Source organism: Loxodonta africana, chromosome 24 (assembly GCF_030014295.1).
Source record: "Loxodonta africana isolate mLoxAfr1 chromosome 24, mLoxAfr1.hap2, whole genome shotgun sequence".
Classification (NCBI taxonomy): Eukaryota; Metazoa; Chordata; class Mammalia; order Proboscidea; family Elephantidae; genus Loxodonta; species Loxodonta africana.
Genome location: NC_087365.1, coordinates 24,173,190 through 24,188,297, shown reverse-complemented (window position 1 = coordinate 24,188,297; position 15,108 = coordinate 24,173,190). Strand labels below are relative to the sequence as shown.

Genomic DNA, 15,108 nt, shown 5'->3' with positions numbered 1-15,108 from the left:
CCATCTTTTCTTTATGGACCAGATATTCAGAAAGACTTACAATTAAACACTGCCCAGGAGCTAACTTCACCCCTGTGGCAGACACTGTCAGCGCCTTGCTCATCTCTTCTGGGCTCTCATCATTTTGGGCACTCTGGCCAGACTTCCTATGGCAGCTAGAATACGCATCTCTCTGCCTGAGGACTTGTTCTGGCCACCAAAGTCCACTCTGCCCACATATGCATGGAACAGGCCACAAGTTCAGGAAATTGATGCTCTCCAACTCCCTAAGCCCTCAGGTGGGACAGCTCTGAGGTGCATCTCCCAGAGGTCACCACGTGCCCACAGTGTACCTTGGTTGGTGACATACTCTTATTGGTGGCCTTCTCTTCCCTATGTCACTTCTTCATACCCCCAACTAGTATTTCCTGGCCTCACCTCCCAAATAAACTATTTGTACTTGATCCTTACCTGAGGTTCTGCTCCTGGGGCACCCAAACTAAGAAGATGAACCCTATTTCCCCCCATCAATCAAATACAACTGCCAATCAGAACTCCTGATAACCATTCACCACACTGAGCTGCTATGATCCCAGGTTAAAGCCAAGGAATTCGGATGTTTTAGGGTCTCTGGGCAGCTATACTGGAGGTAAATGCACTAATTCCATTAGGTCTTCCCATTTTCACAGTTCACACACCGAGACAAGCAGCTCAGCCTGATTCTCTCCCCAGTAACCAAGGACGTCTGATAGTCAGGTTGCAACAGGTACCTGTGATCGGCCCAAAGGCATAATTTATATACAAAACCTGGTGATGAACCAAAATTTCCAGTGGAAGCATTAAAAATAAAACAAACAAATCTCTATCTCCAAGCCCAAAGATTTGTGTCTTGTCTTTTCTTCAAGGTAAAAACCATTATACAGTTAAATTTGATTTAGCTTCAACTGGAAACCCTGGTGGAATAGTGGTTACGTGCTGCGGCTGCTAACCAAAAGGTCAGCAGTTTGAATCCATCAGGTGCTCCTTGGAAACTCTGCGGGGCAGTTATACTCTGTCCTATAGGGTCACTGTGAGTCGGAAACAACTCGATGGCAAAGGGTTTTTTTGGTTTTTGGATTAGATATAAAAAGCAATTATTAGAAATGCCAACTTGAGTCCTTCAGAACAACCATGCAGGAAAAAAGAAGAATGTCTGTTTCCATTTATTTCAAAACATCAAGTTTGATGCCCCAGTCATGATGTGTGCTTCCCTTCCACTGTAGTGTGTGGAATATGCAATTTCATTTAATCCTCTACTTGTTTTAGAGTATTAATGAAGACAAAGTGTCCTGGGCTTGTCATTTGTACATCAAGTATCAGGGACACCTCTGCTGGTTGTATTCTGTAATGAAAGATGTACTTTTACTTGTTCAGTCAACAAACAGTTATGGAGCAGCTAGTGTGTGCCAGACATTGTGCTGGGTGCTATAAATACAAACATGCTCAGGAAACGGTTTCAGTTTTCTCCCTCCTTAATGCCATATCAGTCCCCGCTACCCAACACCACCACTCCCAATCCTGCTTATTCTATTCCATTTTTCCTCTACCACGTATCCCCTTTTAACATCATACATTCTCTTCTTTTTTCTTTAAGAAAACAGTTCTATTACTGAATAAGCATTAAACCAGAATGGTGATCCATGGCACTACATTCTAACAGGGCAGAGATTTTTAAAAAATTTTTATTGTGCTTTACGTGAAAGTTTACAAATCAAGTTGGACTCTCATACAAAAATTTATAAACACCTTGCTATATACTACTAATTGCTCTCCCCCTAATGAGACACCACACTCCTTCCCTCCTCTACTTCTTTACGAGCCCATTCAGCTAGCTTCTGACCCTCTCTACCCTCTCATCTCCCCTTCAGACAGGAGATGCCAACATAGTCTCGTGTCTACTTGATCCAAGAAGCTCATTCTTCACCAGTATCATTGTCTATCCCATAGTCCAGTCCAATCCCTGTCTGAAGAGCTGGCTTTGGGAATGGTTCTTGTCTTGGGCTAACAGAAGGTCTGGGGGCCATGACCTCCAAGGTCATTCTAGTCTCAGTCAGACCATTCACAGGGCAGAGATATTTGGCTTTTTTCACTGATAATATATCCCTAGCTTCATTGACTCGACGGCACTGGATATAATCTGGATTCATCACAATGGCTGGCACAAAGTAGGTGCTCAATAAATATGCATTGAATGAATGAAGAAGTCTGTAACTTAACAGGCAAGACAGATCACTACTCATATATGATCTATTCTGTGTTCGAATGCCGAATTGTGGACTCAGAACCAAAAATAAAATAAGAGCACCTTCGCAGTTCAAGGTTTTCTGCATGAAAGTCCCTACAGAGAAGAAATGGTTTGGGTCATGTTGTCCCTAATGACTGTTAAACTTTGGGATATCAATCCATAATAATGAGATTTCAATCCATAATTTAAATGTGCTCTTCTGCTTAAAATAAACTCCACAAATGATTTTGGTGGACAGAGCTATTTACTGGAGCCAAGTGTGAATGAGCAGTTAACACACTGCAACACCATTATCTCACACGTAATAAAGTTGTAATCAAGACACACGTCCTCTACAGTGATGAAAGATTTAATGGAACTCATTCGTGTTTGCCTTAAGTGTACTAATGATCTTGGTATGGCTTGGAGAAATGATTATATTTTTTGGGAGGGAGCAGTAATCTTAATAGATTTTTCTATTTAATTTACAAATCTCTTTTGAAATAGTTTTGGGCTTTGTGGAAATGAATCTGATTGATCCCAATCATATTTCATTTGGTTTAAATCCACTTAAATGACTAAAAATCAAGAACTGGGCTTAAAAAGTGTGCTTCCTAATAGTAAGGGGAGCGGTCTCCAAAGCCAACTGCTTGAGGGGGGCAGAAGCACACACACTTTTCCTGGACTCCTTTGCTGAGAGTCTAAAGGGCACAGGAGACATCCAGTGTACTCACTCAACGTTCTGCAGATATCACTGACAGCTTTAAAAACCACAGCTGAGAAGCTGACTCGCAGTCTCACCGTCTTCACATTTGGCAGTCGCAGGCGAAGCGTTTTATGCTGAGGGGTGAAGAGAAGCTTTGCATCTGCCTGGACTCCACATTTGTCCAGGGTCCAGTGGGTTTTCAGAAGCCAGCAATGCTTTTGTTCCCACCAAAGAGCAAAGTCTGACCAGTCTTGGGATATGTCTGCAAAAATGGAAAACACAATTACATAGAAGGAGAGATAGCCACGCATCAAGAATCCTTGCACACCAAAGTCAGTTTCGTTGTATGTTCAGTGTGGTGGATCACTTTCGTACGGCCTTTCTCGCCATGGTCTTGTAACTCCCATCCAGGTGATTGTGGCCCACCAACGGGATCGGTCAATTTTGCCATCCTGCTAGGCTTGAAAGAGCAGGGAGAGGATCTCACTATCACTAAGGAAGAACAGCCAGGAGTGGATTGCATCCTTTGAACCCTGGAGACAGAGAAACCAGAAAACAGAGAAAGAGAGACAGGTGTGACTCTGAAGATGGCGAGAAGCAGTGGCAGACAAATGGCAGCAGGAGACAGCACAGTGGGCTTCCTGGCCCATTGAGTGAGAAAGCTAAGTGCCTTTGAGCAGGAGGCTTACTGATGGAGTAGGGTACCCCTGGGCACTTGGCGGAGCTAGGTTTGCTGACCCACGGAGCTAGGGCTGAGCGCCTTCAGGCGAGGCTTACTGGCAGAGTGGGCTGCCTTTGGACACTTATCGGTAGAGCTAAAAGAGCTTTATAGTATTTGCCCAACCAGGGCAGAGGCTGAGGGCCAGAGAGGCGTACCTGTGGGCACAGCTGAAAAGAGGCTGTCCTGCTGGAAGAACTGTATCCTGGGTGTTCCTGAATTGTAACCTCTTACTTCCCTAATAAATTCCACAATCATAAGTATTGTCTTTGAGTTCTGTGTGGTCATTGCACGAATTATCAAACCCAGCAGAGAAGTAGAGAGTGCGATGGTGTCAGAATTGGTAAAGACGGTGGAGAGAGGAGGCATGTCTCACCTTGGCCTCGTAGGAATCTGCCTTGGGCTGTTCATCTTGATTCTCCTCCCCCCCGGGAAGTTAGAGGAGGTCAGACCCCGCCGCCACCATCCCATTTTTACAGTATGCAAAAGCTGAAATAACTGATCTCCATCTCCCTGCCTCATTTTACAACCCAAACTCATTGCCATCGAGCCAGCTCCAACTTATGGTGACCCTTGTGTGTCGGGGTGGAAATGTGCTCTGTAGGGTTTTCAATAACTGATTTTTCAAAAATAGATCACCAGGTCTTTCTTCTGAGGTGCCTCTGGGTGGACTCGAACTTCCAACCTTTTGGCTAGTAGCCGAGTGTGTTAATCATTTGCACCACTCAGGTGCCCTTTTTATAACCCAAGGTTCAACAGTTCTTGGCTTCCCTCCAAAGTCTCTAATTAATGTAAGGCAGGTAGGAAATAGTGACTGAACCTTATCATTGTTCATATCTAATGGAAGGAACAGAAACATAAAAAGTTTTGTTCATAATAAAACCCTAAAGTTCTCGTCCTAAAAATCCTTTAGTGCCATGGCCCTTTCTGGAAAGGATATAAGGATTTGGCTTTGTTTAATCAGGTTTATTTCTCCCATAGAAATGCATCCTCACACCACTGGACCACAGGTGAATATCAAGAGCCCCAGGAAAATCCACAGAGAAGAATTCTAAAGCTGAAATATTATTCTTCACAGTAAAAATGCAACTCTTATCAGTACCACCATATTCTCAGTTTCCAAAGCGCCTACATTGAAATCAGAATTGAATCTGCTCTCTCTCAACATCAGCATCAGGGTCGAATCCTTCCCCTCCTTCGATGCTGGCATCAAAGTTCAATCTTTTCCCTTCATCGATGCTGGAGCCGCTTTTCAATCTCCCTTCCATGTTTAAAGTTGGTGTCAACTTTGGGCTCATTTCCTCTTTATTCCCAGATGCCACGAGCTTTCATTATACAGCATGTTCATATCAGGGTGTCTTCATTTGCTCCCACACTCAATTTCACAAACAGGCTTACATCAGTTTACACCTTGACTACAAGAAAGATTTTTAAACTAGTTTTCTCTCAGTCTCTCTTAGACACCACTTCTGGGACATTTCTCTAACTAAGAACACTCTGTGGCTCCCTAGTGCCTTTTGCAACAAGTGGTTTCCAAGGGCATCTGTAATACGATTCAACCCCACATGCCCCAGCCCTGCCCTCCACTACCCAGAGTGCCAGCCCTGCCCCAGCCACATGGATGTGTCCAAGGACAATATGCTTGTTTCTCCCTTGGTGTTTTCACTCATGTTGATCATTGTTGTTGTTAGCTGTCATTGAGTCAACTCTGACTCGTGGCGACCAGGGTCGGACTGCTATGATCTGTAGGGTTTTCACTGGCTGATTTTCAAAAATAGATACCCAGGATTTTCCTTCTAGTCTGTCTTAGTCTGAAAGCTCTGCTGAAACCTGTTCAGCATCGTATGTCCCTGCCTCACCCACTCCCACCTACATTTAATTCAAATACATCTCCAAGAAAACTTGGACTATCTCAATGTCTGCATTTTTTCTGACTGAGCGGGAGAAATATAGTCAATACCAAGTGCTGTTTGCTTATTAATTATCTCTGCCTTCTTCAGGCCACACCATTCTTGTCTCTCCAATTAGACTTTTGGTTTAATTCCACGGACCTGTCATAGACTCTAGTCCACGGTGGTGACAGAGTGTTCTCTATCTAGTGGTCATTCAATCAATACATGATGAATGGACACCACTGGAAAGGGATGGAGAAGGAGGGGCGAACGAAGGCAGAAAGAGAGGAGGCACAGCCACAATCCACCTTTGGTGAAATCTGTTAGAAACCTTTGGGTTTTCTATGTGTAAGCTTCTTGTAAGAAAAAGAAGTTAGGAGGTATTTTATTAAGGTCTGCATTGGCAGGACCCCTGTCCAGGCTCAGAGAAACTCGGGTAGGACGGACTTAGGACACAGAGAATGAGTCTCTGCCCAGTGCCTGGCAGACCCCAACCACCCAGCTCCTCACCAATCTGCTCATATTAAATGGCCTTCTACAGCCACAGTGTCGAGAACCTCTGAGGGACAGGATGTGGCTCTCTTCACTCGGCATAGGGATCTGCTGTCTGACAGGTTGGGTTTACCTGAGTCCTTCATAACTGTGATGGCCAGTAGATTGGAGAAAAACCAAGTTCATCTGTACTTTTCCATTCTACTGGTGGTGACATTTCCATTCCTGTCACTCATATGAAAACACGATAATGAGTTGTATATCTCTACCATTCCCTCCCACCATCAATTAGATGAGGCTACAATCTCTTAGGGGTCCTTGGGTGGTGCAAACAGTCAACATGCTCGGCTGCTAATCAGAAGGCTGGAGGTTTGAGTCCACCCACAGGTGCTTTGAGAGAAAGGCCTGGAAATCTACTCCAGAAGAAGAATCAGCCATTGAAAACCCTATGGAGCACAGTTCTACTCTGACACACATGGAGTCACCAGGAGTCAGTCCAGCTTGATGGCAACTGGTCTTATAATTTTTTAGCTTCAAACCCACCTGTGGTCCTGGGCCGGGACCCTGCAAACTGCATTCCTGCTCTGTCAGCTGCTCCCTGTTAGGCTTTGCTGATGGGGCTGGTATGATAGAATGTGATTACAAGGCTGGTAGAGGGAGAGGGGCCTCTCTTTCCTGTCTGTTTTCTGTTCTTGACTGCTTACAGGATTTTCCACACCTTCTGAAAGACAGATTTTATCCTCATTCCATAAGGGAGGGCCTGAGACTCAGGGAAGTTAAGTAATTTGCCTGAGGAAACCCAGCTAGTAATTTTAACTCAAAAAGCCAGGCTATCTTCTAGTCATCATGAACACACCAATTTGTTGGTGACTAATGCATAGTTCTGGAGCCCTGGGGACACAGTGGTTCAGAGCTCAGCTGCTAGCCAAAAGGTTGGCAGTTCGAATCCACCAGCTGCTCTTTGGAAACCCTGTGGGGCAGTTCTACTCTGTCCTATAGGATTGCTACAAGTCAGAATTGACTCAACGGTAATGGGTTAATGCATAGTTTGATCATTTTAAACACATGACAGATTTTTTTTTTAGCTAAAAATTTTTCTTGTGTGAAATATTATAGTCATAAGGAAAAGTACATAAAACCTATTTGTACAGTTTAACAAATAATCAGAAAGCAGACAACTATGAAATCGCCACCCAGATCAAGAAGCAGAACATTACTGTTACCCCAGAAGGCGCCCACCGTGACAGATCATTGTGGTGACCGCTTGACTCCTGACTGCCCCAGCAGGTCTCCAGAATATGTCCGTGGATGCCCCTGGCAGGTGGCAGGCCCGGGCAGGAACCAAAGGGGAGGAGGGAGGAGAAAATAACACGTACATCTGCTGAGGAAGAGCAGCTTGCTACCAATGATTATCCGCTTAGTGGATTTACTGTTAGAAATTGTCTTCCTGTTGAGTAGAGAATAAAGATTGGGACTTGGGAGGACAGTAAACTGCTTACCTAAATCAGCCACATGCAAAAGGCCAGCTTTCCCACAGGTGCTGTAGAATATTCATCAGACCACTTGCCAATCTTGTGGTTCGCAAGTCAACAGCTCTAGCCTACTCTCTTCAATAACTTTGCCTCTTGGAAATCAGTATGACCCCCTGTAGAATGGCACACATGGTTTGTGCTACACTGCTAACCTGAAGGTGGGTGGTTTAAATGCACTCAGCAGCACCAAGAAAGATTTGCCCAGTAATCTTCCATAAAGATTATAGCCAAGAAAACTCTATGGAGCAGTTCTACTCCAACTGGGGTCTCCATGAGTTGGAATTGACTTGACAGCCATGGGTTTGATTTGGTTTGGCTTTGGGATCCTTTAAAAAGCAGTAGACACAATAAACTGCCCTGGAACTATTTTAAAGAACTTGTCTTGTGGCTGACAGAAAATTTCTCCAGAGGCAAAAATGTGTTAACAAAATCTGTCTATTTACACAGGATTCACTGTAAACAAATAAAGCCAATGGTCTTGAGCCAATGGGGTCTTGTCAAGCTATGTGGGCATGCCCGGTCCCTACTTCTTTCTGCTTTATTCCTGGACAATCACTGGAGAAATGACTTGACAGTTGGTACATAAGGTAGCTTACTTCACCTCCTACCTGGAGGCTTACTGTTTCTTTTATGACCAACTAGGTAGCTCTAGAAATAATATAGCTGGAATTGTCCAAATGCCTGCACACACATTTTCTTCCTGGGTAGAATCCTTCTTATGAAAAGTAATCTGTCTTGGGATCACAACAAAGGGTCCTGGACAGAGTTGGAGAAAAATGTAGAACAAAATTCCAACTCAAAAAGAAAAATGAGACTTTCCGGCCTGACAGAGTCTGGAGAGACCCTGAAAGTTTGGCCCCCAGACATCCTTTCAGCTCAGTAATGAAGTCACTCCTGCGGTTCACCCTTCAGCCAAAGATTAGACAGGGCCATAAAACAAAATGAGACTAAAGGGGCACACCCGCCCAGGGGCAAGGCCGAGAAGGCAGGAGGGAACAGGAAAGCTGTTCACAGGGAAACCAGGGCTGAGAAGGGAGAGTGCTGACATGCCGTGGGGTTGTTAACCAATTTCATAAAACAATATATGTACAAACTGTTTAATGAGAAGCTAGTTCTGTAAACCTTCATCTAAAGTATAATAAAAAAATTAAAAAAAAAAGTAATCTGTCTTAGTTAGGATGGGTGGTTTGGGGTGCTACCTAAGCAGCTAAGGCCAGCACTGAGTTCAAGTCATCCTGGAAGAATAGCAACCATTCAAATTTCTGCAAAACCATCAGTTGCCATGAATCAGGGTGATGCAGCTTGATTACCACATGACTAATCTGGGCAACATCATCAGGAACCGATGGTACTGAAGGAGGAAGTCCAAGCTGCTCTGAAGGCATTGGCGAAAAACAAGGCTCCAGGAATTGATGGAGTATCAACTGAGATGTTTCAACAAACAGATGCAGCGCTGGAGGTGCTCACTCGTCTATGCCAAGAAATATGGAAGACAGCTTCCCAGCCAACTGACTGGAAGAGATCCATATTTATGCCTATTCCCAAGAAAGGTGATCCAACCGAATGTGGAAATTAGAACAATGTCATTAATGTCACACGCAAGCAAAATTATTCAAAAGATCATTCAAAAACGGCTACAGCAGGATATCGACAGGGAACTGCCAGAAATTCAGGCCGGTTTCAGAAGAGGGCGTGGAACCAGGGATATCATTGCTGATGTCAGATGGATCCTGGCTGAAAGCAGAGAGTACCAGAAGGATGTTTACCTGTGTTTTATTGACTATGCAAAGGCATTCAACTGTGTGGATCATAACAAATTATGGATAATATTGCGAAGAATGGGAATTCCAGAACACTTAATTGTGCTCATAAGGAACCTTTACATAGATCAAGAGGTGGTTGTTCGGACAGAACAAGGGGATACTGATTGGTTTAAAGTAGGGAAAGGTATGTCTCAGTGTTGTATCCGTTCACCATACCTATTCAATCTGTATGCTGAGCAAATAATCCGAGAAGCTGGAGTATATGAAGAAGAAAGGGGCATCAGGATTGGAGGAAGACTCATTAACAACCTGCGTTATGCAGATGACACAACCTTGCTTGCTGAAAGTGAAGAGGACTTGAAGCACTTACTAATGAAGATCAAAGACCACAGCTTTCAGTGTGGATTGTACCTCAACATGAAGAAAACAAAAATCCTCACAACTGGACCAATGAGCAATATCATGATAAATGGAGAAAAGATTGAAGTTGTCAAGGATTTCATTTTACCTGGATTCACAATCAACAGCCATGGAAGCAGCAGTCAAAAAATCAAAAGACACACTGCATTAGGTAAATCTGCTGCAAAGGACCTCTTTAAGGTGTTGAAAAGCGAAGATGTCACCTTGAAGACTAAAGTGCGCCTGACCCAAGTTGTGGTATTTTCAATCGCATCATATGCATGTGAAAGCTGGACAATGAAAAAGAAGACTGGGGAAGAACTGATGCCTTTGAATTGTGGTGCTGGTGAAGAATATTGAATATACCATGGACTGCCAAAAGAACAAACAAATCTGTCTTGGAAGAAGTGCAGCCAGAATGCTCCTTAGAGGCAAGGATGGCGAGACTGCGTCTTACATACTTTGGACATGTTGTCAAGAGGGGTCAGTCCCTGGAGAGGGATGTCATGCTTGGCAAAGTACAGGGTCAGTGGAAAAGAGGAAGACCCTCAATGAGGTGGATTGATGCGGTGGCTGCAACAATGAGCTCAAGCATAACAATGACTGTAAGGATGGTGCAGGACCAGGCACTGTTTTGTTCTGTTGTGCATAGGGTTGCTATGAGTTGGAGGCGACTCGACGGAACCTAACAACAACAATTTGGGCTACATCACTGAATGCTGTATGCCTCCACTGAACAGGTCAGAAGAGGAAGGTTTCAGAGCCTGATGCTGCCCCCAGGGACATAAAAAGGGGCCCAGTATGATACACACAGCGGAGAATGGCATTCAGAACGGATGCTTGGCACCCAGAGGAATCAGAGGGAATCACGCACTGGAGAAGTGATGGAGTTAAGGAAAAGGTCACAGTCATTTTGCATACTAGGATTTCTGCTGTGTCCTCCTGGAAACAGCCACATAAAAACAGAGAATCACAGAGCTCAAAGGGCAGTTTAGCAGCTTTTAGTTCAACCCTTTTTGTTAACAGTAAAACGAGGCCCACTGACGTGAAACAACCAGTACAAGGTCACACAGTTAATGGCTACCACTGAGCGCTTTCTACAAAACCTAGTCTTAATCTTATTCAAGTAGAATCTTCAAGACTTTATTTTGCTAAATTAAGAGCTACTGGTATTTTTATTTATTTGCTATTTTTCTTTAAATGTCTTCTTTTTTTTTTTTAATTAGAAAAACTTTTTCTCATATGCTGTCAGTAGAAGGATAAACTGATACAACCACTTTGGAAAACCCTATGATCCAGCAATTCTGCCCCCAGGTGTCTGTGAGACAGGAATATGTATGTATGTTCACCAAAAGACATGTATGACAGGAGCCCGATCTGTCAGAGCCTCCAAAATGGAAGCACACCAAGTGCCTGTCAGTCGGTAAATGGATAAATGAATTGTGGCACAGTCATACAATGGAATGTTACACAGCCATGAAAAGAAAGAAGCCAAAACTATATACAACAATACGAATAAATCCCACAAACATAACACTTAGTGAAAGGAAGCAGGCGCGTGAGAGTTCATCCTGTGTAATTGTACTCACATAAAGTTCAAAAACAAGCAACATTATTTCTGTGGTGTCAGAAGTCAGGATAGTGGCTATCCTTAGTGGGTGACTGGGCAGTGTCAGGTGTGGGAGTTGAGGGAGGGGGCACTGGTCATGCTCAATTTCTGGATCTGGGTGGTGGTTAGAGGGCTTTCTGGAAATTCTGTACGTAGGTTTTACTCAAATTAAACCAGCTGCTGGATTCTGATGCATGGTGACTCCATGTACTGCAGAGTGGAAGTGAGATCCATAGGGATTTCCATGGCTGGGACCTTTCAGAAGCAGATCACCAGGGTTTTCTTCTGAGGCTCCTCTGGGTGGACTTGAACCGCTAACCTTTCTGTTAGTGCTTAATCATTTTTACCGCTTTATTTAAGTACACTTAAATAAAGTGTACTTAAATAAAGTGGTAGAAATGATAAAGTCGTACTTAAAACAGACAAACAAAATCTCTGTCTCAAGTGTAAATGAAACACCAACAGCCATAAATAGAAGGTAAAAATAAATTTAAAAAATTATTAAATTCTAGCTTGATAATGTTGACCCCTGAGGAGAAGAATCTGACCCTGAAGACTCCTCTCTCTAAACAGAAGAGTAATAAATAGTAAAGTGTTAAAAGACGTACTAACACTAAGTAGACTTTATCACTGAGTAATTGGAAGTATTAACAGAGAATCCACACAGTAGTCTAACGTGATGCCACTGACTGTCATCCTAGATGTCACCAGTCCTTGTGGAAATATGGCATCATACCTACTGGCGAGCTTTAATTTACCACCATTCACTCAAGGTTTTGCAAGGGTAGTTAATCAATTTAAGCTCTTGCAGGCTCCTGTACTTCTCTTCTTCTCCCTAGGGGAGCTTGCTCTCTGGCCATTACAGATGGATAATGAGACAAATAAGGTTGTAAAACTTGGTTGCTTATAAATGATTAAAAACCCGTTGCTGTCGAGTTGGGTCTGTCTCATGGCAATCCATGTGAGTCTGAATAGAGCTGTGCTCCATAGGTTTTTCAATGGCTGATTTTTTGGAAGTAGATCACCAGGCCTTTCTTCTCAGGTGCCTCTGGGTGGATTTGAGCCTCCAACCTTTCAGTTAGCAGCAGAGGACCTGACCCTTTGGTGCCACTCAGGGATTCCATAAATGATTATAAAATATGTTGCCGTCAAATCGATTCTTACTCATAGCGATCCTATAGAACAGACTAGAACGGCCCCATAGGGTTTCCAAGGAGCGGATGGTGGATTTGAACTGCTGACCGTTTGGTTAGCAGCCAAGGTCTTAACCACTGTGCCACTAGGGCTATAGGATTAAAAAAAAATTTTTTTTTTTTCGCTGGTAGATGAAATTGGAGAGATTGACTCTTGGATACAAGCAAGGTTTGAGGACAATCTAAATATTATATTTATCAGAAGATGATATAGGCTGCTCTTAGAAGATGAGTTTTTCCATTTCTGGAGATATTTAGAACAACTTAGATCTGTGAGTGTCTTATTTATCTAGTGCTGCTGTAACAAAATACCACAAGTAGATGGCTTAACAAACAGATGTTTATTCTCTCACACTTTAGGAGGCTTAAAGTCTGAATTCAGGGTGCCAGCTCCAGGGGAAGGCTTTCTCTCTCTGTTGGCTCTGGGGGAAGGCCCTCGTTATCAATATTCCCCTGGGTCTAGGAGCTTCTCTGTGCTGGGACCCTGAATCCAAAGGATACGCTCTGCTCTAGGTTCTTCTTGCTTGGTGGTAATGAGGTCCCTCTCCTCTCTTCTAGATTCTCTCTTTTATCTCAAAAAGAGACTGACTCAAGATACAACCTAATCCTGTAGATCAAGTCCTGTCTTATTAACATAACTGCTTCTAATCCCACCTTATTAGCATCATAGAGATTAAGATTTACAACACAGAGTAAAATCACATCAGATCACAAAATGGCGGACAACCACACAATACTGGGAATCACTGCCTAGCCAAGTTGACACACAGTTTTGGGGGACGCAGTTCAATCCATAATGGTGAATTAGTGGTGATGCAGCAGAGAAGTTGTCAAATATAGAGAAACCATAAAGAGAGAGTAACTTACTCATTTGTTCTACTAACTTGAGCATCACTCCACCAATATGCAGGTCTCCAGACACTCTCAGTGTGACGTCTCTCTGTTCCTCTTCATTTGGACGGTCAACTCGGACCACGAGCTCCCAGGAAGCAGACGCAAAGTCACTGGACGACAGCATTGTGGCAAATGCAGATGCCTGCCGAATAAAGAAACAGACATTGACCGGAATGTGAGGAAGGAAAATGGAACTTGCCAATAGACTCTGCATACCAAAGGTTTTCTTTTTTTTTTTCATGTTCTTCATTTTAGCCTCCTCTTAAAAAACCCCATAGGTTCCCAATGGCCCATACATTAAATCCAGCATCTTAACTTTAAAGTCAAAAAGTCTTATACAATTGATCTCCAATCATCTAAAATTTATGTACTTTCTCTTTCGAGGACCAGTTACATAGCCATTTCTTTTCTGTATCCACCCAATGCATCAATCTTCATTTTCTCTATTACTTTTCTTGACCTTCTCTGAACTATTTCAGCAATATGCAATGAACTGTGGCAATTCTCAAAGATATCTTTTATTAAAAAATCAACTTTATTGAGGTATAACGTATATACAATAAAATGCACAGTTTAAATGTACAGTTCTATGCATTTTATAAGTTATATCTCAATAAAGTTCACTTTAAAAAAAGGATATAAAGAAAATCTCTATCTGTATCTCGATCTCCAGTAATATGCATTATTATATTCCTGCTATAAATATTGATGGCAGCATCTTCTGGCATAAAAACTTAAAAAAGTAAAAAAGGGTAAAATAATTTCTGTTTCAGTCATCATATTTAGTTTTTCCTTACATGTATATAAAGGCACAGGTCATTAGTAATTATTGCCATGTATTTAACTTAATTCAGGTACTGTTTTATATCATATAAGGGTCGATAAATACATGCATCAATTAGATTTTTTGATACAACTTTGAGAAGAGACTTAAAAACAGGAGTGATGGGCATAAAAAACCCACTCTTCAAAGTACTCATGGGGGTGAAAACTTCAAACCTGTAATTTTCTCCTCATAGAAGGAGCTAGAATGAAAGGAGCTATGCAGTATCAAAACCGAAATATTTCAGGGGGTAATAGAAACACCAGAATTCAAAGTTGGCAGAACTTAACAAAACTTGACATGTTAGCCCTTGCTTATTTTTAAACAGAAGGTAGATGACACTGCCTTTCCTGGCTGTTATAAAATTTAAAATATAGATCAGTCATTTAAATGATTACAATACTTTCTCACTTGATTATGTAAAGACACATTATGAAAAACCCATGTTTTCATAAAGCCTATTTTGGAGTCCCTGGGTGGCACAAACAGTTACCATGCTTAGGTGCTAACCCGGAAGTTAACGTCCACCCAGAGGCACCTCAGAAGAAAGGCCTGGCAATCTATATCCAAAAAATCAGCCAATGAAAACGCTACAGAGCACAGTTCTAATCTTAACACCTGGGGTTGCTATGAGTCAGAACTGACTAGCCAGCAACTGGTTTTATTTCTCATACACATCAGTGTGCTCAAATTCCTAAAACAGGGCTTTTCAACTGGATTGAGCACAGGAAAGAGACTTTTGTTAAAATGCAGACTTTGAGTAAGCCAGGGGTTGGGGCTGAGACTGCATTTTTAACAAGCTTCAGGCGCTGCTGGTCTGTGGCTCACACTTGGAGTCGCAATAG

General features: G+C 42.7%; 1 protein-coding gene across 1 annotated transcript in view; it reads right to left on the bottom strand.

Annotated features, from left to right (window-relative positions):
* The window catches only part of FERMT1 (FERM domain containing kindlin 1), a 46,401-nt gene extending 32,516 nt beyond the window's left edge, over positions 1 to 13,885 (bottom strand). Inside the window, exons 1-2 of the mRNA XM_003411558.4 lie at positions 13,414 to 13,885; positions 2,977 to 3,210 (exon numbers count right to left, since the gene is read on the bottom strand). Of these exons, the coding sequence (XP_003411606.2) occupies positions 2,977 to 3,210; positions 13,414 to 13,690 (511 nt within the window). The 5' untranslated portion in view covers positions 13,691 to 13,885. The remainder of the gene's footprint in view (positions 1 to 2,976; positions 3,211 to 13,413) is intronic.
* Positions 13,886 to 15,108: the final 1,223 nt, after the last annotated feature.